The following is a 22,043-nucleotide window of genomic DNA, read 5'->3' on the forward strand; positions in this document are numbered from 1 at the left end:
AGGCATCCTTGTAGCTGGGTCTCTGAGGCCTCTCCGCTGAAACTGCAAGGTGCAGGGGTGTCAAGGACTGAGTGGGTCAAAGAAACTGAATTGGCTTCTAATCTTTAGCCGTGGACCCCTCTGGGAAGGTCTGTGGCATGTTACTGGGACAACGCTGAGCAGGACCTGTGCTGAGTCCATGGCATCCCAGCAACCTGGCACCTTCCACAAACTAATTTCTCAAAGGATGTTGACCTCCTTTGTAAAGTGCTCTAAGATTTACGGGTGAAAAGCTCTATATAAGAGCTAGGCCTGAGTATTGTTTGTTACAAACAAAGGATTAGATTCAAATGCTGTACTAAGGAGGAAATTACCTGAGTTCTGCAGCACGTAGAATCTGAAGGATCTTGTGAGCTGTGTGCACAAGTGTAGCTAATGCATGAAACAGGCGGCACTGCCTGGACCTCTGGAGTTGCTCCTTAGGCTTCCCTCTTGGAGCATTTGCCTGGAATCGGTGTTTCTTATTGCTACCTCTGACTTCTCCCTGAAAACATGTCTCAGCTGATTGACATGTGATGGCCTCTAATGGGCTCTTGTGTGTCTAAGAAAACATTTATAATGGGCATGTGTTGACAAGCAGATTCTTAGATTGAGAGCTTGGCCCCTCATTCCCCAAGCACAATGTAGGTGGCACAATCTGCGCTCTCTAGCTTCCCTATAATGGCACCTTCTGGGCTTTTAGGAGGGACATTGACTAGGCAGGAGAAGACTCAGAGGGACAGAAGGGGTTGATTCTAATATTTGTTTACAGCCAGGAGACACTCCACTGAATTGGACAGAGTTGCATCTGTATAAAACGAGCATGAGTGAGATCAGAATCCAGCCTAAGGTGTCTGTATAGAGATCGGGAAAGTTGCATAAGGGGAAAAGCAAGGAGAAGTCTGACATATGGGTAATTCTTTCTGACTGCGTGAGGACCTGTCAGAGCTGCAGGATGCTAAGACAGCAAAACCCAGGGCCTGTCTAGGCTTTGCCCATGAATTTCTAGCAGGTGAGGGGAAGGTCTGTTTGATTTCTCGCTGCACTTTATAATTCTGTAGGAAACAACTGAGAATTAGGAGTTTAGGAGAAGTGAGAGGCTCTACACTTTTTTTTTTTTTTTGCAGGATAGGAAGATTTTGTGTGTGTGGTGTCAAAATATGTTTCTTAAACAGCTTTCAGTGATGGGTGGGGAAGCAACATTGACACCTCTGTACCCAAAGCACAATTTCCTGGGCAAACAAATCAGATTGGAGACATTAAGGACTATGGGTCTGATTTTTGCTAGAACTCAGTATCCAGTGGCTCAGTGTAGGCACCTGAATGCCAGGGCTTCATTTCCAGACATGCTTCGCATCCATCTGCTGCCATTGCTCTGTGGGAGTGCAGCACTTCTGGGAATGTGGCTGAGGTCTCAGCATGCCCTTTGTCTCTGAGGAACTGGTTTAGCCACTCCCTAGCCTTCCTTGGAAAATATTTTTAGTCATGATTTCAGCTTGTGTGTATAACGTCACCTGTAACGCTGCTAGCTGCATTTTGCCATGATATTATTGATCAGCAAATTGAGTTTTTTAAATCATATCTCACAAGGCACACCTTGTACAAACATTATTACAGTAGTGTGTAGGGTGCAAACACAGGGATATATTCTGTCATGGTGGGGTTTGAAGAACTGATTCCTACCAGATCACTTGCAGGTGTTGGGAAAAGGGGTGACCTCTGGTAAGCTTTTTGGTATGCGTTAAAAACCATAAAAGAACCATTATGGTTTTGAATGTTCTCTCTCTAATGCTTTCACCTTAGGAATAAATGTGCTTGCTTAGAAAGAGCTGTATGGTAACTCATCATCGTGGGCAGTTACGTTGTTCATAGCCTTTGAAGCATAAGCAAAATGCAGGTGCTGGCCTGGTTAAGCAGTCTGGATTGCTGGGGCTATCACAAGGTAGTGCAGCCTGGAAAAATGCTGGTCAGCATGGAGAGAAATGTGGGTCTGTGCCCCAGAGATGTCTGCTGGGAGCCGGACACCTACGAGTGGGTGCCCTCAGGGGACCACAGAGTGGTACAGGTACAGTTACCGTGAACTGTAGCAATGGCCACTGCATTTAGGTACCTAGATAAGTGCTGGGATCCTCTGAACATTTGGTCTTGCATGGTCTCAAAAGATCTGTGGAGATGGATCTTCAGACCTCAAGGGTAAAATATAGTGGCTTGGGCAGAGGCCTTGGGAGTTGGGGGCTCCTGTATCCTTACCACTGCTCTTTCTATGACCTTGGCCAAGTCACTTTGGCTGCCACAGATTGTGGATGCCCGACGTAAAACTCCTTGGGCCTGGTATTCAGAGGTGTTGAGTCCCTAGGGCCCCCAGTGACTTCAGTTGGCGTTATTGCTGCTTTACACCCATGTGAGATCTGGATCTGGCCTCTTCCGTGTCTGCTGCCCCCACCTGCCAAATGGGGATAATAAACATACTGCCTGCCTCATGTGCAAGGATTAAATCCGTAAATGTCTGGGAATTGCTCTCGAAGTGCTAAATCGTTGTTGGTATCCCAGTCGTGCCTAGCGACTTGTTTCAGACCAGGATCCCATTGTTCTAGGCACTGTGTGACCGCAGAACAAAAAGACAACCCCCACCCGAGGAGCTGACAAGCTAAGTGCTGTTGCTGTGTAACTAGCACTAATAACGCGGTTATCCACCTCGACAATTACATTCTCGCGTGGTATGCACACTGATTGTAGAGTCTTGTTTACACCCCTATATTACTAAGCTAGCCTGTCTCGTACTCCTGTCCTCTCCTGTGAGCTTGGGGGCTGGGGGGCCCCACAAGAGAGCCCAGGCAGAGGTAACCTCAGGCACAGCCACTGGACAGACCCATCAGAGAGGCAACTCGAGAGCAGAGCCGGTTGCTTTGTGCAGACGCAGCCGGTTTAGGGCAGCATCACCCTCGCAGACGGGCCCGTCAGGCACGAGGCTTAAAGAAGGCCTGAGCTTGAGAAAGGGGCTGTGGGAAATTCCCCCACTCCCGCCACCGCCGATCTTGCTCAGCTTTCGTGTCCCTGTTGTAATGCAGGCGCGATCCCCTCCCCCATCTCGATTCACCCCAGCTGGGGGGCAGATGAAGTAAGGGATGTGCCCATGTTTGGCTACCCAGGGAGCGGGGTCTCCCACTTGCAATGAGGTGGACCCTCTCAAACAAGCCCCCATTGCAGGGAACAATGTGTGTAGTGGGGGGTCTGAGAGCCATTGAACCAAACTGTAAACCCTGCGTATGATGGAAACCACTTCCAGCTGTGGGTGGGGTGGCAGCCCCCCTAGTTCCAGCACCCCTGTCCCATTGGCAGTAACTCTCTCTAGGCAACTGCTGTCACTAGCAATAGCAGGCGGCCTCCCTCCTGTGGCAGAATGAGGGGTGATGAGACGCTCTGGATACAAAAGGCTGCGAGGGAGAGGCAGAGACTATTGACCTGAGATCGCTATGGGACCCCTCTCTCCCTTCCATTTTCAGCCTGCCTTTTCTCGCGCTCTGGGCACAGCCAGTGTGTGGGAGGCTAGAAAGCAAAAGACTTTCTCTCTTCATCTTTGCTTAAATGGCTGTTGAGCGGAGGAGCTGGGAGACTCTCCAAACCCTGCCTCGTTCCCCGCCTGCCTCTCCCTGGCTAGGTCTCCTTGATGCATGTTCAGGAACTGAGCACTTGTTCCCAGTGGAGTACGGGGAGGAAAAGGATTCTGGGACAGGACAGGAAGCTACCTGGTGCTGGGTGCACTTGCCCCTGGTTCTGATCTCTTACGTTGATCAATCAGGACTTACAATAGTGGAAGTGAAATCGGGCTCTGGGCTGGGAGTTGGGGAAGGAGAAGATGGACTAACAGGGAGGGAGAAGTTGAGAAATGGCCTCGGTACCGTACAGTACCAGCCATGAACCCTGCTGTATCGGTGCTTCTTTGGATAGCTACGATGGTATCTTCTGTACTAGTTGTGTGTAATGGGCACCGTGGAGGGGAGGTGGCGTTAGTCTGTCTAGTATCCCATCTCGGCTACACAGGGGCGGGGGATGCTGCAGAGAGAACCACGGGGGATATTGGAAGACAAAAACCTATGTCCCAAATGCAGCAGTTGACCTCACAGCTGTCAGGGCCAGGTCCACATCACCTGGTCCTGAAGTACAGGGCAAGTGCCAGCTGAAGATACCAAAATGGTTCGAATAACCCGAGGGCACAGTCTGTCTCAAGTACCCCACAACGGGGGAGGATCCCAGAGGCCAGCTCCAGCCAGAGCCCAAGCGCCTACACTGGAGCCCCCCAGCCTGAGCTCCGTGAGCCCGAGTCAGCTGACCTGGGCCAGCTGTCGGTGTTTAATTGCAGTGTGGACGTACCCCTAGTGACTTGAATGACCTGATCCCACAATAGGCGGGTTATGCTGCGTTTGAGTGGCTTGTCCCCAACCGCCATCCCCACCGCCAAAGACGTGTTATGAGACCTCCCCTCCCCTCCACTCATTGCACATGTGGCTTCATTTGGTCCCAGGGAAGGGCTGTGCTCACACAAGGGGAGGGATAGCTCAGTGGTTTGAGCATTGGCCTGCTAAACCCAGGGTTGTGAGTTCAATCCTTGAGGGGGCCACTTAGGGAACTGGGATAAAAATCTGTCTGGGGATTGGTCCTGCTTTGATCAGGGGGTTGGACTAGATGATCTCCTGAGGTCCCTTCCAAACCTGATATTCTATGATTCTAATACCCTCAGGCTGCACAGCTCAGGGGCTGGTCTCCAGCTGGAGTGGGTGAAGATCTGCCCTAGGATGGGCCAAGCCTTGCCCTAACTCCGGGCACTCCCCCGGGGTCCCAGAGGGGGTGAGGCAGCTTGGAGCTCAGCCCAGAGTGTCTGTGCAGCGCAAGTTGGTTTTTCTCCTTTCAAACTCAAAGGAAAGGCAGCGAAGGCCCACAGTGAAATGAAGATGATTTTGCCCTGGACAATTCCTCACTCCAGCTGCTTGGCAGCGTATCCCGCCTATGTCCTAGAGCAGTGCTGGTTAGTCTCCCTTGTGGTTCTGCAGTTCTGTGCATGGAGATGGAATGCCGGGAGCCGAGCCTGCTTCGTGCGGCAGGGGAGAGCTGCTGGCGCCCCCCTCAGAAATATTCCCCCTCTTGGGCTGGGATCTATGGTTCTGGGCCCTTAGGTGTGTGCCCGCCCCGTCATGGTGTAAACGCAGTGGCCTGGGGTGGGGGTGCTGCAGAAAGGAGTGGGGAACCTCTTGATTTCTTTCCCCTCTGAAACCAAGGAGGGAGGCAGTGCCACTGGGCAAACAGACTTCCACTACAGGTGCTTTGCTGGGACCGTTTGTACATCGTCCCTGAAATGTATCTTGGGACTGCGGGGCCTATGAGTTTCAGAGGAGACTAGAGAGTTAGGTGCCCAGCTCTGATTGGATGTCAACGGGCTTTGGTGCCTAACTCCCTTTGGCACCTTTGAAAAGCCCAGCCCAAGAGTAACGAGCAGTGTGGTGTTGGAAATCAGGGTGGGAAGGTGAAGATCGTGGGGGTCTCCTCCCCTGGGAATTAACTTAGACATACACCTGCCATTTGGTGCAATCTGGCCCATTTTAAATGCAAAATAATGTTCTATGCCAATATTTTGCTGAGCCCCTGAGTAAGCTGCCCCGGCAGGGAGGGTGTATTGCTGTCTCCAGAATCGGGGTGACTCCATCAGAGAAACGGCTCCAGCCCTGGCGAGCAGTGTTAACCCTTTGCACACCTCACTGCAGTGTGCGACGGAGCTGCACCGCAGAGCCAGGAGGGTTAAATCTCTCAGCATAGGATGGGCTCCAGCAAGCGGACCCTCAATACTCGAGTGGATTATTCTTTATTCTTTTGCCCTTTTATTTGTTTGGGCTGAATTGCAAATCACTCTGCCTTCCAGAGAGCTCACTTTATATCCGTGGAGGAGAGAAGGAGCTAATGCTGAGCGCCTGCTGCACATGCAAGCCAGGACTCTGCTCCTCGGAGCTCCTGTTCTTCGCCTTGGGGCCTGGCTGAGATTCGGCTCCCTCCTGCCTTGCTGGAGCTGGTAGGTTTCCCCTAGGCCGGGATGTGGCCCCTGAGGTCCTGCTCGTATTGCTGCAGGGTCCCCCTGGCCATCTGGAGGGAGGGGGCACTTCCCCTGCGTACAGAGTGACGCTTATTCCAACTGTAACCATGATTGGTTTTCTCTGGAATGCATGAGAGTTACTTGAGTCCAGCCAACAGGCTGCTGTTCGGCAAGCTGTCTGCTCTTTTCTTTGTGCACTAGAGCAGCGGAGTGAGAACTGGCTTTCGGGAGTAAAAATCCAGAATGTGCATGGTTTGGGGGATCCGAGACCATTTGCTCTGGCATGCAAATCTTTCTGTTCCAAGCACAAACAATAGGCCACGTGTGAAGCAATCGATCCTGCCTTGAAGGAGCTCTTTAATGTTCAGATTCCAGTTGCAACTAAAAGAAACTATGTCGGGACTTGGGAATGGAGGGGAAAATGTTCAAAAGCATTTAGGTGACTTAGGAGGCTAAGTCCTATTTTTAAATCTAGCTTAGGCCGTTAGGAGCTAAGGGCTAGTCAACATGATGCAGCAATGCACACTAGAGAGGTGTGAATTCCGCAGCTCACCAACATCTTGCACAATAAAGGGTCCATGCAGACGCTAGTGCTGCTTCAACAGTACTGTGTTAATACGCAATAGGGAACTTTTAGTGCGTGCCAATAGGGCCTAGAAGGGCCAGTTAATGTGCAGCATGTTGGTGCGCTTTCGAATTCACACCCCTCCAGTGTGCATTGCCGCACGGTGTAGACCAGGGGTCGGCAACCTTCAGCACGCGGCCCATCAGGGTAATCCGCAGCGCGGGCCGCCGGGATGTGCTAACCGCCGCTTCCTGCAGCTCCCATTGGCTGGGAATGGTGAACTGCGGCCACTGGGAGCTGCAGGGGCCATGCCTGTGGACGGTCAATGTAAACAAAATGTCTCATGGCCCGCCAGCGGATTACCCTGCTGGGCCGCATGCTGAAGGTTGCCCACCCCTGGTGTAGACAAAGCCCAAGTCTCTCTGAGGGTATGTCTACACTGCAGTTGGAGCGGGTGTAGTCCCTAGCATGAGCAGACTAACACATGCTGTCTTTGCTTGAGCTAGCATGGTCAAAATAGCAGTGTGCCATGGTGTGGGCAGCAGCTCCAGCCAGCTGCCCAGGTACGTACCTAGGATCTCAGGTGGGGTCGTGCTTGGGTGGCTAGCCCATGCCCGAGCCACTGCCCATCCTGCCATGGCCATACTGTTTTTAGTGGGCTAGCTTGAGCAGAGCTACCGCTTGTAGGTCTACCTGAGCTGGGAATTGCACCGCTAGTTACGGTGTAGATACAGCCTGAAAATCAAGGGAATGTAGGAGACTAAGGCACCTAGGCATTTTTGAAAATGTTACTCACCGGCTTTGAGTTTGTCGGGAGCTGAGATTGATAAACTCACTGCATCTCCACCCTGGGTGATTTTCCATTAGGTGAAGTAGTTTGTTTTGGAATCATTCCCTGAGAATTGAATTTCAGGGGATGGGAGTCGGGGGGATTCTTGGACTGCCTCCTCAAGTTGGCATCTATTGCAGGAACACTTTTGATTTGTAGTAAAGTGAAGGAGGAGATGAGTTGGGATCAGAAGATGATATCCTTCCTCCAGCTAAGTAACACCTTGCTCCACAGGTAGTCCCATTGCCTGCAGTGGGACTAGCCAAGGAGGAAGGTGCTACTCAAGGTGAGTAAGTTAATGTGGGAATCTGTTCCTTAATTCAGTGGCTCTCAACCTTTCCAGACTACTGTACCCCTTTCAGGAGTCTGATTTGTCTTGCACACCGCCAAGTTTCACCTCACTTAAAAACTACTTGCTTACAAAATCAGACCTAGAAATACAAAAGTGGCAAAGCACACTATTATTGAAAAATTGCTGACTTTCTAATTTTTACCATATAATTATAAAATAAATCAATTGCAATATAAATTGCACTTACTTCTATTGTACTTACATTTCAGTGTATAGTAGATAAAGCAGTATAAACAAGTCATTGTATGAAATTTTAGTTTGTTCTGACTTCGCTACTGCTTTTTCTGTAACCTGTTGCAAAACTAGGCAAATATCTAGATGAGTTGATGTACCCCCTGGAAGACCTCTGTGCACCCCGGGGTACGTGTACCACTGGTTGAGAACTACTTCCTTAACTCTCTCCCCCCATTAGGGTCGTTATATGATTTTTCACTCTTTCTCCTTGTCCCTCGGTGCAGGCTCGGTGTTCAGATGGAAAGGAGGTGGGATTAGATGTTTGGCTGCGTGTGTGGGTTCTCTCTGCATGCTGTACTGACCTGGTCAGACAGCCTGTATTCCGGGCTCCGACTGAACTGCCCAATAAATACACAGACTTCGTTTTTAGCGAAGGAACTTGGTTAGGTTTGTTGCTGACGAAGCACGGTGCTAATGCCCTGGCACAATGGTTACAGGTACACTAACACATGTATGCTTGTGGCAATGGACCGGCTCAGGCAGTGGTGGGACTTTCCTCTGTTCCCTCCACCAGACAGACACTCCCTTCGAGACTTTATTTTATATGTTAATACAAACAAGTTACGTACTGCCCCTCTGACGTAGTTAGTGACACCCTCTGACGTAGTCAGTTACCACCCATCGCCTTGTGCATTTATATTTATTACACTGTCATCCTGACCTTATCTCTAGGATGGGTCAACATGTTCCTGTTATCTGTAGGGAATGGAGATATCCCATCTCCTGGAACTGGAAGGGATCTTGAAAGGTCATCGAGTCCAGCCCCCTGCCTTCACTAGCAGGACCAAGTACTGATTTTTGCCCCAGATCCCCAAGTGGCCCCCTCAAAGATTGAATTCACAACCCTGGGTTGAGCAGGCCAATGCTCAAACCACTGAGCTATCTACATTCCCCCACTTTTTGTCTTTTTATGGGGTGGACATTTACCCATCGTCCTGGAAAAGCATAATGAATGGACTGAAGATGACCCAGTAGGCTAAACACTGTTATGTGGTCACCTTACTTTACCGTTTACACATTCATGCCCCATCTGTTCCTTGGTTTGCACATTTGTCTGTACGACTGATGGACAGATTTTATTTTCCAATTATGTGTAGTTTTTTATGGTGGGCCTGGGAATGTTAGGCCCAGGACTTTGAGGAATGTAGTTTTATAATTGCTATGGTATTGTGGTTTGTCCCAGATAGCTACACACTCCTATTAGGGCATTTACTGTTACCACCTCTATTATTATTATTGGTAATAGGCAGAGTGCTTTGAAGTTCTGGGATAGGTATTATAACTGTGAGTTTTACAGTGCTATGAATATGAGAAGTAAAAGAAATGTGGAGTATTGGCATTACAAATGAGGCCTTTCCATATACATTTTTGTAATTGGTTGCTACACAGTACTGTCCATTCATGTTATAGGTTACCCTTCCTGCTGGTTGTTACCCTTTGGTAAGCTTTACTGGGCAGGAAACAAGAACAGCTAGCTTCTCTGTTCCATTGGTTGCATGGCTTCGTGATACCCCAGTAGTTGACGTAGATACAGTTGTTTTTTATGGATGCTGTTTTTTAGATAACCTACTGAATGGACAGTAACCGGTTTGTTAAATATTGCTGTGCCGGGATTTAGTATTGGTGCCCAGACACTGAACAAGATTGTTTTGAATAACATGTGCCTTACTTAGGATGCGTTGTCACTGACCCCAAAGTCTGCCTGGTACTACCAGGGAATTTTTTTACCCAATTTGAAGTGACTGCGTAATGTAATTTTTTTTAACCAATTTGGGTTTAGTTTTTTTTGCCTTCATATTGTTTGCTGCCATTTATTTGTTGATTTTTTTCTTTACTTGTGTGTTGGTTAAACAGTTTAGCAATGTTATGCACATTGTAAATGTTGTATAGCAATAATCCAACAACACAGCAATAATACAGTTGCTTTTACACAGTAGCCAAATTTAAATTAAATGACAGTTTAACCTGGTTCAGCTAGTGGTTTCTAGCTGATTGCCAACTTAATTGTTCATACACCTCTACCCCGATATAACGCTGGCCTCGGGAGCCAAAAAATCTTACCGCGTTATAGGTGAAACCGCGTTATATCGAACTTGCTTTGATCCACTGGAGTGCGCAGCCCTGCCCCCCTGGAGCACTGCTTTACTGCCAGGGCCGGCTCTAGCTTTTTTGCCGCCCCAAGCTAAAAAAAAAAAAAAAAGAGGGGGGGGGGGTGCCGGATCGCCGAAGCAAAACAAACAAACAAACAAAAAAACGTCAGCCGCCGGGAGCGCGTGGAGGGCGGCCAAGGCGGCTTGCAGGGGGGTGAAGGGCGGCGCCCGCCCGCTCCCTCCGCTCGTGGGCAGCCAGGTGCTGCAGCCCACTCACAGCCAGGCAAGAGGGGTTCCCCCCTCCCGCCTTGGGGTGTCTCTCCCATCCGGGCAGGCGGAGCCCCCGGGGGCTGCAGGAGGTGCTGGCTCAGCCGCTCCTTTAAAGGCAGCTCGGCTGAGCCAGGCACAGAGCGGTGGGGGATCGGAAGCCGGTGCAGGCGGCGGGGAGTGGCGCATCCCAGGGAGCCCGGAGGCATGGTGAGCGGCGGGGATTGCTAGTTCCTGCCCCCCGGGCGGGGTCCGTGCCCCTGCAGGGCTGGGCTGGGAGCAGAGCGTGAGGAGCCGGCCGGAAGTCCGTGGGGGCTGCCAAAGCCAAAAAAAAAAAAAAAAACCATAACAGGGCGGCCGGAATGTGCCGCCCCAGGATTGGCTGGAATGCCGCCCCTTACAATGTGCCGCCCCAGGCACATGCTTTCTCGTCTGGTGCCTGGAGCCGGCCCTGTTTACTGCGTTATATCCGAATTCGTGTTATATCGGGTCACATTATATCGGGGTAGAGGTGTATATGTTAGACTGAGATGTAGTTGACCAGTTTTTTATTTATACTTTGTTTTTCTTTTCTTGATGCTTGGGGGTTTCTTTACTGTATATTGATATCTTCTGATGTCTTTGGGGTGTGATTTTTTTGGGAGGGGGGTTGGTCTGTGGGATGCAAACCTAAATAGCTTAAGTTAGTTAACATCCTAACGTTTTTTCTTTGTTTTACATGTTTCTTGGTTTTAGTAACCCAGATTTAATACACTTATTAACGTAGTGTGTTTACAATGCGATAGGGGCCAAGCTTTTTATAACGCAAGCTATATTTTTGCAATTGTGGTATAGACATTCATTTTTCACTTGAGGTGCATTACTGATATTTTATGTACTAAATATAATGTTTAACTGCTTAAACTGATGCTTACATTTTTTTATGAGAAGATGTATTGCTTTCCTTTGCTGAGCTTTGTTTTAGCAGAAGAGGTAATGTTCGAATTTTTACCCAAGCTTTTTAGAGTTAATTTGCTTGTGATACCAATTTCACTTTTGTTAACTGGTTAGAGGCACAAACGTTAACCACTGCTTTCCTTGAACATAACTTAAAAGAGAATAAAAATGAAACCAAAATGAATTTTAAATACAGGTTTATGCAAATATTTTGAGGGTATTAAATCGATGACACTTGGTTGTGTTTGGGAGACAAAGGTGGAAACCTGTTGAAATTGTTTGGTTAGCGTTATGCATAAATTGTTTGTTTTTTTAAAACATTTTTTCTATGATGTTCTTATGACGATATATTTAATAAGGTGCAAACAAGTTTATAAAAACCCAAATAAGAAATTGACATTTTGTTCATATTACTTTAATATTGAGGTTTCCCTTACATTTTGTTTGTTTTGTTTGTTTAAATAAAAAACTTGTGATTAGGTTGCTTCTGGGGCCAGGTCTACACTACACACTAACATTGGTATAACTACGGGATAAATCCACACCCCTGAGCACCGCAGTTATACCAACCTAGCCCCCAGCGTAGATAGCACAGGGCTACTCCTGCCGACATAGCCACTGCCTCTCGCGGAGGTGGATTAACTACACCAACGGGAGAAGCTGCAGCATTTTACGGTCATCTCTGCCAGGCAGACTTTGGTTCATGAAGATACTTTGTGGAACAGCAGCCAGAGCCTTGCTGGTGTAAATCAATGTAGCTCCATAGAGTCCAGTGGAATTATGCTGATTTACACCAATCAAAGAATTGGCCCCAAATTTTCCTTACCAGGACTTTATTCCACATCTGCTCTAGTTAAGCTGGAAGAACTAGACAGTGGGAGAGTTTACAGAGGAAATAGAGCTTGGGATGATTTCAGGGTACAGCCAGGCTTTGAAACCCAGCTCTGGAGAGGGTATCTGTGCTGAATGTTTTTTATCAGGGTGTCTAAGTCATTCAGATCTCTCTCTGCGGCCCGTACTTAGCTCTGTCCACGCTCATGTCTTTCTCTTTTTTTTAATCCCCCTTTACAGACAGAGAAGCTCAAGATCCATTCAGAGCCTAAAAACTAGTCCGCGGAAATGTCTGTGAAGTGAGCCAGTTCCCAGGCACAAGATCAAGGGATGGTTCGAGGCCTGTCATGTCTCCTCTCTAATGTTTTGTCCTTGTGACCCTCTTCAGCAGAGAGATGCCTAGTTCTGTGCCTGCTCCCGCCAGCCCAGCCTTCTGTGGGTGACACACTCTTGCTGTCCCAGTGAAGGTTATCTGGGTTGCTGGCGTCATTACCTTACAAAAGAGAGAGAGAGAGGAGGGAGGAATGAATGAATGAAATTATGCTGGCGAAGACAGAGCTGGAACTGATGTGCAACGACTGATGCTCTGCAGATTTTGCCACAAGGCAAGTCATTCCAGAGCCAACAAGTTCCTCCTTGCAAGCAGAGAGAAGCTGTGCTCTCTTCTCAGCCGCTAGTCTCTCTGCTCAGCGGTGGGCTAGTCTGTGCTCAGTGGGTCTAGAGGGCTTGGGCTGCAGGCTAGAAGACCAAGGGCTACAATGGAAGAGAATGTGTTCAGTGTGCAGCAGATACAGCCCAATGTCATTTCAGTGAGACTCTTCAAGCGCAAGGTTGGGGGTCTCGGGTTCCTGGTAAAGGAACGCATCAACAAGCCCCCAGTAATCATCTCCGACCTGATCCGGGGCGGGGCAGCTGAGCAAAGTGGGCTCATCCAGGCTGGGGACATTATCCTGGCAGTCAATGGCCGGCCCCTGGTGGACATGAGCTATGAGAGTGCCCTGGAGATCCTGAGGAGCATCGCCTCAGAGACCTATGTGGTTCTGATCCTGAGAGGTCCCGAGGGCTTCACCACTCATCTGGAGACCACCTTTGCCGGGGATGGGATGCCAAAGACTGTTAGAGTAACCAGACCTTTGTGCCCAACTGCCAAAGCGGTCGACTTGTCCAATCCAAGCATCCACGGCAGAGATCTGCAGCAGGGTGCAGACCATACCATGGGCTCGGCTAGTTCAGCCTGGGCCAGGGAGAACAGGCAGGAAGCAGAGTCCCTTGTGCACGTCAATGGTGTGGTTACCAGCACCAAAGGCGAGGACTCTTTGAAGGGAAGGGACAATGCCAGTGCCAATTCTTGCCTCAACGGTGGCGTCGAAAACAATGAGCTGCTAAAAGAAATAGAGCCAGTCCTGAAACTCCTGAAGAGCGGCAGTAAGGAACTCAACGGAGACACGCCAACCAAGGTGGAGACAAGAGATATAGAAGTCCAGGTGGACTGGTAAGTACCTACGTACATTTTTTACCTTTGGTATATTTTTTACCTTATGGTGACACAAGTCAGATGGGTTTGATGGGGTCAGGTTAGAGCCTTCTCCAGGTCACAGACCTATTGCCCACTAAGGCTTGATGGTCAGGAGAGAGGAGGAGGGAAAGAGAATGACAGCTAGAAAGGGAAAAGAGAGAAAATGTGGGAGAGGGAAATGGAGGTAAGAGGAGGACAGATGCGTGGGGGAGAAAACAAGAAGCGGGCAAGAAGCATGGGAGAACGGAAAGGGGAGAAAAAGGAGATTGGAAGAGGACAAAGGGACGGGGAAATAAAATTCCATGGACACCGGAGCTAGCGATGTGGTATACCAGATTGGGCACTGGACAGGTATACGGCACACCTGGCTCCTATTCCTGGTTCTGCCACTGACATGCTGCCTGACCTTAGGCAGAGTTCGGTGCCTCAGTTTCCCCATCTGTAAAAAGAAGCCAATGATATTGGCCCTCCTAGTACAGTGCTTTGAGCTTTGTTCATAAAAGATGCCATATAAGAGCTAAATCTTTTATTATTACAACCCAAACCTTCCAGAAGGGAAGCTCAGCTTGCTGTAAACGATGCTTCTCACCGTCACTGTATTTTGAAATGCTCTGCGCCTGTTCTGCCCCCCAGACCCAGCTGCTGGCCGTCCAGTCCTGCTCCTACAGAAAGCGGTGGGAGATTTCAATGAGAACAGGTTTGGATCCTAGATGAGCAGCTCCGCTTCTCTGTTTTTACACAAGCAGGAGAAATGCTATAAGCCGAGAGTCTTTACAGTGCCCCCGAGAGCTTGAAAAACTACATTTCACTAGAATGTAATTGAGGAGCTGCGTAATTCCCCCCCTGTGTTTTTAATTGTTGTTAATTGTTCTGGTGTTTGTGCGCTCACAGGAGCAGGCTCCTTCCCAATTAGCGCTCTCCTCTTGGCCATTTATTAGCAGTGATGCATTGCCGTTTCCTAGTCCCTTTCCCCAAGAATCTCAAAGCATTTTACAAACATTTGGGGTACATCTGCCTCGCAAAACCAACCCCAAAGCAGTGAGTCTCAGAGCCCGGGTCAACCGACTCTGGCTCGAGGGGCTTGTGCTCTGGGGCTAAACATAGCTGTGTAGAGATTCCCGCTCAGGCTGGAGCCTGGGCTCTGAAACCCAGTGAGGAGAGGGGGTGTCAGAGCCCTGATGCCTACAAATGCTACACTGCCAAATGTCTACACTGCTATTTTTAGCCTGGTAGCATGAGCCTGAGTCAGTTGTCCTGAGCTCTGAGACTCACTGCCACTGGGTGGTTTTTGCCGTTTGGATATACTCTGAGTCTGCCAGCCCCCCTGTGAGGTGATGGCTGTTAGTTTACAGCTGGGGAAACTGAGGCACGGAGCAGTGACGGCCACTGTTTTCAGAAGTGGGTCACTGATTTTGGCAATCTGAGTGTTTGGGGACGTGGCTTGAAATGCCGGCGGGCCTGATTTTCAGAGGTCCTGAGCATCCTAAATTCCAGCTGTAGTTAGTGGGATCTGCAAGGGCTCCACAGCCCTGAAAATGAAGTTGTGGGTGTCTCAGGTTGTGCACTCAAAAACAGAAAGCTGCAAAACCAGCGGTCACTGTTGGGAAAACTGTTGACGTAAGGGAGTCACCAGCATCACGGAGAAAGTCAGCGGCGGAATCAGCAGCAGTGGAACCCAGGAATCTTGACCCCTATGCGCCTACTTGACCTGCTAGATGTCAGTCTCTCTACGTCCCTCCTTTGTTCGCCACAGTGACAATGCAGCAACTTCTGTGGAATGTACTGTGATGTCACAAAGACTCACTGTGGTATTGCTGAAGAGGTAGGGAAGGCTGATTGTAGAGGAGACAGCCCCTGAGCATAAGCCCAATGAATGGCTTGCCATGCTAGGAAGGCAATAAGGCAGGGTGAATCCAGCACTTATATGAGAGTTAGCTGGTGAATTAGTCTAAGTTTGAAAGTTTGCAAGGGTTGGGAGCAGGGCAGTGGAGGGGGAAGAGACAAAAGGGACTGGAAAGCCACACAGCTGAAAGGAGCCGTGTCCTTTTAATAGTATCTAAAGGAAGTTGAAATTTTTCTGTAAAAATAGTTTAAGGAAAACTGTGGCTTTGAAACTTTTGAGAACAGTATCGGCTTTCTGTGGTAAATGTCAACTTTTTGACAAAACACTAACCTGAAACCAAAAAATATTTCTACCTGGAAATGTCCCCATGGGCTGTCTCGTGGTTCTGTTCTCCTCTCTGGCTGGGTTCACTAGCTGGAGTCCCTGACTCATTTTCTGCCGAAAAAAAGAAAAAAAAAAAAAGTCCAACCAGCTCTAATGAACTCCACGATAAAACATGCGTGGTTTTTTTTAAAATCAGTAGGTTTCATGCAGAATCACGGTGAGGGAAGGTGAACGGCTTCAACTCTCCGGCTTATGAAGAGAGGCCAAAGAGCAGAGAGAGCCGTCCCATACTTTATTCCCGAGGGTCCTGAGCCTGTGAAACTCTGAGCCACACCTGCAACAACGTACTAAGAACCCTCAGCTCTCAGTGAAGTCCGTGGGAGCTGAGGGTGCTCCAGTCCTAGCTCCTCCATGGAATCTGTCCTAAGCAGCTGTCCCAAGAACCAGCAAGAATTAGTGGCCTTGAAGAAGTTAGTGTTTAACTACACCTGAAAGAGCACATCCTTGGGGAAACTTTAAAGTGGCCTCTGGAGAGAAACTCTGGCCCAGGCTTCACTCAGAGGCTAATATAAGGCTGAGAGGGAGCATGAAGCCCTGTAAGAATGAAAAGGGCAGTGGCATAATTCACTGCATTGTGGGTAAAATACTGGGGCGCGGTGATGCTAGTGGTTTTAGACAGACATAGAAGAGCAGAAACGCTGCAGGGAAACCGGCAGAGAGCAGCTCTGTGTGTCAAAGAGTGTTTTCACCCTCAAGAGAGATGTGGGACAGTCATCCCAATCCCTACTCACCACTACACTGGGCTGAAGATGGTCAACTCATTTCCAGTGCTATCTGCTCTGTCTAAAACAGGGCTGGTGCATTGGGGAGGCCTGATCAGACGGAGAGAGACACTGGGACAAGCCCAGAAGTCCCAGGGAGATTGGACAGCAGGATAACTATGGATTCTGCAGTGGCAGACGCCATTGAAATGCCTATAAAACAAGTAACCCTTAGAAGAATTAGGCAGTGGTTAGGTGCAGCTGTGACACCTTGGGCTGTGACCTCTTCAAACCTCCAGTTGGGCCTAATCAGAGTGGGAATGGGAGATCTCCAGGTAAATCCCAATTATTGCAGGTCTGATGTTTGCCCTTTCGTCCGAGGTCAGTACTGAACATATGCCTCCATATGGCGTTAAGGATGTTAGAGACCATCTTTTGGATAAGAGCTAAAGCTGAGGTGCCGACCACTCGTGGTCACTAAAGGTCTGGTGGTACTTAGTCTCAGAGTGAAGGTGTTAGTCTCAGTTAGAATCTAGTGTGAGTAACTGTGTTCTGTCTACCTAATTCCCCCCCGCCTTTGTAACTGGGTGCCATGTTGTTCTCTTCCTGAACCATTGTGTAACATTGCACATGTTGTTAAGAGGCTGCTGCGTGGTCCAGAGATGGTGGTATTTCAGGATAAAGCCAGTTCCCTTTTGCAGAGCTTTGGGGATTCTTTGGAAGAAAAGGCATGGTGCAAATGTGGAGTTTATTAATAATGGGTCAAGTAGTGAGGGTCTTGCTCAGGACAGTCTCCCTCTGAAATCAGTGAAAGTTTTTCCTGAGTAAAAAACGAGTAAGAACCTCAGGGTTTTGACCCATTACTACAATATCATATGTAAGTGTAATACCGAAAGACCCTGGTCGTCAGCGAGTGGGATTGAACCTGGGACCTCTGAAGCTAAATGCATGAGCCTCTACTGCATGAGCTAAAAGCCACATGGACTTTAGCTAAGGCTGTAGAGGAGACTCATTAATCTGTCTCTAAGTGGTCTCAGTGCCACTAGATGGGCCAGAACACCACACCCAGGAGGTGTGTGGGTTACATAAGGGATACAAGAAGTCACTAAGACTGCACCTGGCAGAAGGTGGCTAAATTGCATCCTAAGCTTCCTTGAGCTGTATTCACCTGGGAAGATGCCTCAGATATTAGATACCATCCATCCACTGCTGTTTTCTGGATACAGGCTCGCCCTGTGTATTTGCTGTCCGTCCTCAGGGTGGGCTATAACCACAGCTGAGTGTGCGCTGTTCGGGGCAAACCAGCTGTAATGGAGTTAATATAAAAATATAACCTGGAAGTGGGGAGAAAGGTCTGATGAGATGCATCCTCTCCTCTAACAGGGTCTCAGCAGGCTACAGGGTAGAAATAGAGCACAATTCATTCGTTGCCAGCTAACCTTGTTCTATTTTTGACCCTCAGCCGGAAGAGAATTGTCACATCCCATTTCCTTTTCATGTTGCCAGCATTTATATTGTTTAACCCTCTGGGTTGTTTTTTTTCCTTTTCCCTCTAAGGCCCATTCCTTAGCTAGATAGAAACATGGCAATTTTAGGCAGTAACGGCCTAAAGAACAGTAAGAGGTAGACTGGTGTGGAGGATGGAAGTTGTTTTACAAAGGATTTCGAAATCTGGCGTCATTCTGTACCCGAATGAAACCCAACATTTTTAAAATTCTCCATGAAGGAAAATTCTGGAAAAAGAAAATCATTTGGGGAGCAATCAAAACATTCAGATTTTGACTTTTTCATTTTGTACTATGATGTACATAATATTATAAACACATTTAAAAAAAAAATTGAAACACTTCTTTCTGGAAGTATTGAAACAGGACGTTTCGAGGTCAGAATGGCTTTTCTGGTTTTCCTCTAAAACTAAATTCCAGTATAAGTTACTCACGTTCGTAAAGTGTTTTGATTTTGAATCGGACAGAGTATGGTTCTGTTGAAGTTTCACTTACCGGCCCTAAAAAGGCAGACTGCTTAGGACTAGTCTGACAGGATACTGTCGTGTTTTTTCCCTGAGCGGTTACATTTGTTTTTGTGCCTTGCATTCCACCTATTCAAATGACGGACCTGCTTTATAGTTGAGAAACCCACTAGAGCAGGGGTAGCCAAAATCCTGTGCGTGGATCCGTATGGCCTGATACATTCTACAGTGTGGGTTGTCCGCTTCAGTACAGATGTTCTGCCAGCAGGCAGCATTCCAGCCAGGCTGCTGTGCCCAAGAAGGGAGCATTGCATGCTGGGGCTTTAGCCAGCTGCAGCTCTGTGTCAAAGATGGGAATGACTTCAGTGTGCTGTCTGATGTGTTTAAGGTACTCCGTGCAGTCTCCTGCATGCTGGAAGGTCATGTGCTCTAGCGATATGGGTGAGTGATCAGGAGACCTGGGTTCTATTTCAGACTCTGCTATTGATTCACCAAGCGGCTTTGGACAAATCACTTGACCGCTTGGTGCCTCGGTTTCCCCATTCATTAGGTCCTGTTTGTAGAGTTCTTTCAAATGATAAAACTCTCTATAAAATACTTCATAGCAGCATCATTAAATTGCCAGGGAGGGAAAAATTGGAGCACACCCTGATTTAGTGCCATGTGATTGAGCTGGGGCTTAATTTACCTCCTCCTGCTCTTACTGAGGTCCATGGCAAAGCTCTTCTTTACTTAATTGAGTCCAGGCTTTAGCTCTGGGGCTGGGGCAGCTCATGATGATTCACTGACCAAAAATAAGGGACACTTGAGAATATGCAAGGTCTCGGTTCCCCGGGAAACAACACAGGAATACATCACCTGAGCACACAGAACTCTTGGGATCCTAGGGGGAGTGAAGAGGGTAACCAAAGGCAGAAACTTTCTTGGGTATGTTGAACCGTTGCCTATAAAGAGAAGAGATTGATCCTGCTCTGAGCAGGGGGTTGGACTAGATGACTCCTGAGGTCCCTTCCAACCCTGAGATTCTATGATTCTATTCTATGTTCTGTATAGAAATTAAAGATGGAAAAGAATTCCTAAGCCCAGACCAGAAGGGTCCCTACTGGCTTTTTCTAGAGTCTTGTCCAGGGTAATATGAAGGTCCCATGCGAATGCATCAGTTCAGGTGGAGTTCCTGTTTCAGGTGCAGGTCAGTGCTGGGAGTGCACAGGGGCACCTTGCAGGGGCCTTAGAATTAAAACAAACACTATTCAAACCCCAGGAAATGCAGTGACAGGTGCACATCTGAACATGAGGCACCCAGCCTAATTCTGCCCTCTGCCCCAGGGGGATTATCTGGTGACTTGTGCTACAAGTGCAGTTGTAACCCCGCCTTGCCTGGGTTTCCAGTATTGGGGGGAGGGATAGCTCAGTGGTTTGAGCATTGGCCTGCTAAATCCGGGGTTGTGAGTTTAATCCTTGAGGGGGCCATTTAGGGATCTGGGGCAAAAATCTGTCTGGGGATTGGTCCTGCTCTGAGCAGGGGGTTGGACCTCCTGAGGTCCCTTCCAACCCTGATATTCTATGAGTCTAAGAGCAGATGTGGGCAGCCATTGCTACTGTTCACGGCAGCCAGTGTTTGTTCTGCTTGCAGTCTGATGACTGGGCTGCTGAGAGGGAAATGTACAGCCAGTAAGGCACCAGGCACCAGTAATGATATGGAACATACTGATCACATGAATGAAAATAGAATTTAGTGTAGTAATCCTAACCCAAGTTTAAGGCAGGTGGAGGTGCTGACAGGAGTTCACAAGATCACCGCACCTTGCAGCATCCGGCAGGGCTGAGCATATATTTATTGGATGTCCCCACAGGAAAAAAGAGCTTGACTGATGCCCGAGGAGAATTTCTCTACTGACGTGCTGTTGCAGTGATGTGACTCTTTCTCTCTTTTGTTTTGTTTTGTTCTGCCCCTTGAAGTCTCCAAGGACTCTTCTCTCTATAGAGGGGACTCTCTCTCTCTCTCTCTCTCTCTCTCTCTCAGCCCTTTCACGGAGACCTTACTTTTGTCTTTTCTTGTTTGCTGACTTGCTTAATCTATAATAAGACATTCATGCTGACCATAGCTTCTGGTTGCTCTTTGTGTATTGGAAACCCAGCTGGGGAGAACATTCTACGACGCTGTTTCTGAACCTGGCCAAACCCCAACCAATGACAATGGGAGTTTTGTGTCAGTAAAGGCTTTAGGGTTTGGCCCGATGTCTGTATTCCTCTAACGCCCTCTGTAGTGAAGGGCGTGTTCAGAACCTATTCAGTACCTTTAACAAACCCTTATTAAATACAAAGACATGGCTCAAACTGCTAAGCGCAGCCACCCCAGTTACTTATTTGTTAATCCAAAATCTTAGCATGATTCCTCAGATGCATCGTCTCCTCCTCAGGGCACGGGATCCACTTATTGTTCCGCACAATGTTCTCTTTAGGGAGGCTTTTGTTCTTTGCATTCATATATTTAAAACGCTCCTTTATCGCTTAGGAAGCTGTTCTCACTTGGATCATTTATGATCCCTGGGTTCTATCTGCAAGAGCAGCTCCAGCGTGCGGGCCTTGTTCCATCTTGGGGAACTGCCCCCCGCCTCTTGACATGCCCTGTTCACTTCTAGTTGGATGTGGCGTTCTCCACAGCTTCCCCGAGACTACCGCAGAATGCTGCTGTGTGCTGCTCCCTGCCAGCCCCACGGGCGGTTGCGTTTCACTGCTATGTGCAGCCTGGGATTGCCTCTTTCTGTTGGTGTGTAAAATGCTTTGAGATCCTTTGGCCCGACTGCATAGAAAAGTGTGTTGTTACTTCTGATCTCGGACATTGGTTTGATCCTAGGTAATGGAGAAAAAAGACTGGGTAGTCGGTTCTTCAGCATTGCAGACCGTAAACTGCTACCTGGTTGTGACCGGAGCAGAGGGTGGCAGCTCCTTCTCAGCCTGAAATATTCCCCACAGCAGGAAATGCCACCTGAGAATGTGGAAAACCCAGAGAGAGTGAAGGAGAGTCACTTACAAACTACCCTGTGGTCCATATTATTGATGGTGGTGGGTGATTCTGCCGGAGGAAAGCTGACGGCAATGCCCCAAGGCAAAATGAGATGGGAAAAGAAACCTATTTCTCTTGCATAGCCGAGAAGAACACACTTTCTCTCTCTCTTTCTCCTTCTCATGCACACAGAGCTCCCCTCCCAGCTCATACTGGCACAGACACCTATAGCCAACATATGCTTGTCACCCACTGGGACAAGTGCACTCACAGAGGATTTTGGCTGCGTTCTGCCCGTTCCCAGCAGCATCCTAGCCTTCTGGTTACTGCAGTAGGTGTTGCTTACGGCATCGGTGCAAAACATTCGATTTCCAAGCTCTTATTGGTTCATCCAAATGAACTGCCAGGAATCCGAGCAATCA

The 22,043-nt window shown here is 48.5% G+C and overlaps 1 protein-coding gene across 1 annotated transcript in view; it reads left to right on the forward strand.

Moving 5' to 3' along the window:
- The window catches only part of NOS1 (nitric oxide synthase 1), an 85,071-nt gene that overhangs the window by 12,530 nt on the left and 50,498 nt on the right, over positions 1-22,043 (forward strand). The window contains exon 2 of the mRNA XM_034791387.1: positions 12,442-13,693. Within this exon, the coding sequence (XP_034647278.1) occupies positions 12,960-13,693 (734 nt within the window). The 5' untranslated portion in view covers positions 12,442-12,959. The remainder of the gene's footprint in view (positions 1-12,441; positions 13,694-22,043) is intronic.

The sequence above is a fragment of the Trachemys scripta genome, chromosome 15, assembly GCF_013100865.1.
Source record: "Trachemys scripta elegans isolate TJP31775 chromosome 15, CAS_Tse_1.0, whole genome shotgun sequence".
NCBI classification, from domain to species: domain Eukaryota; kingdom Metazoa; phylum Chordata; order Testudines; family Emydidae; genus Trachemys; species Trachemys scripta.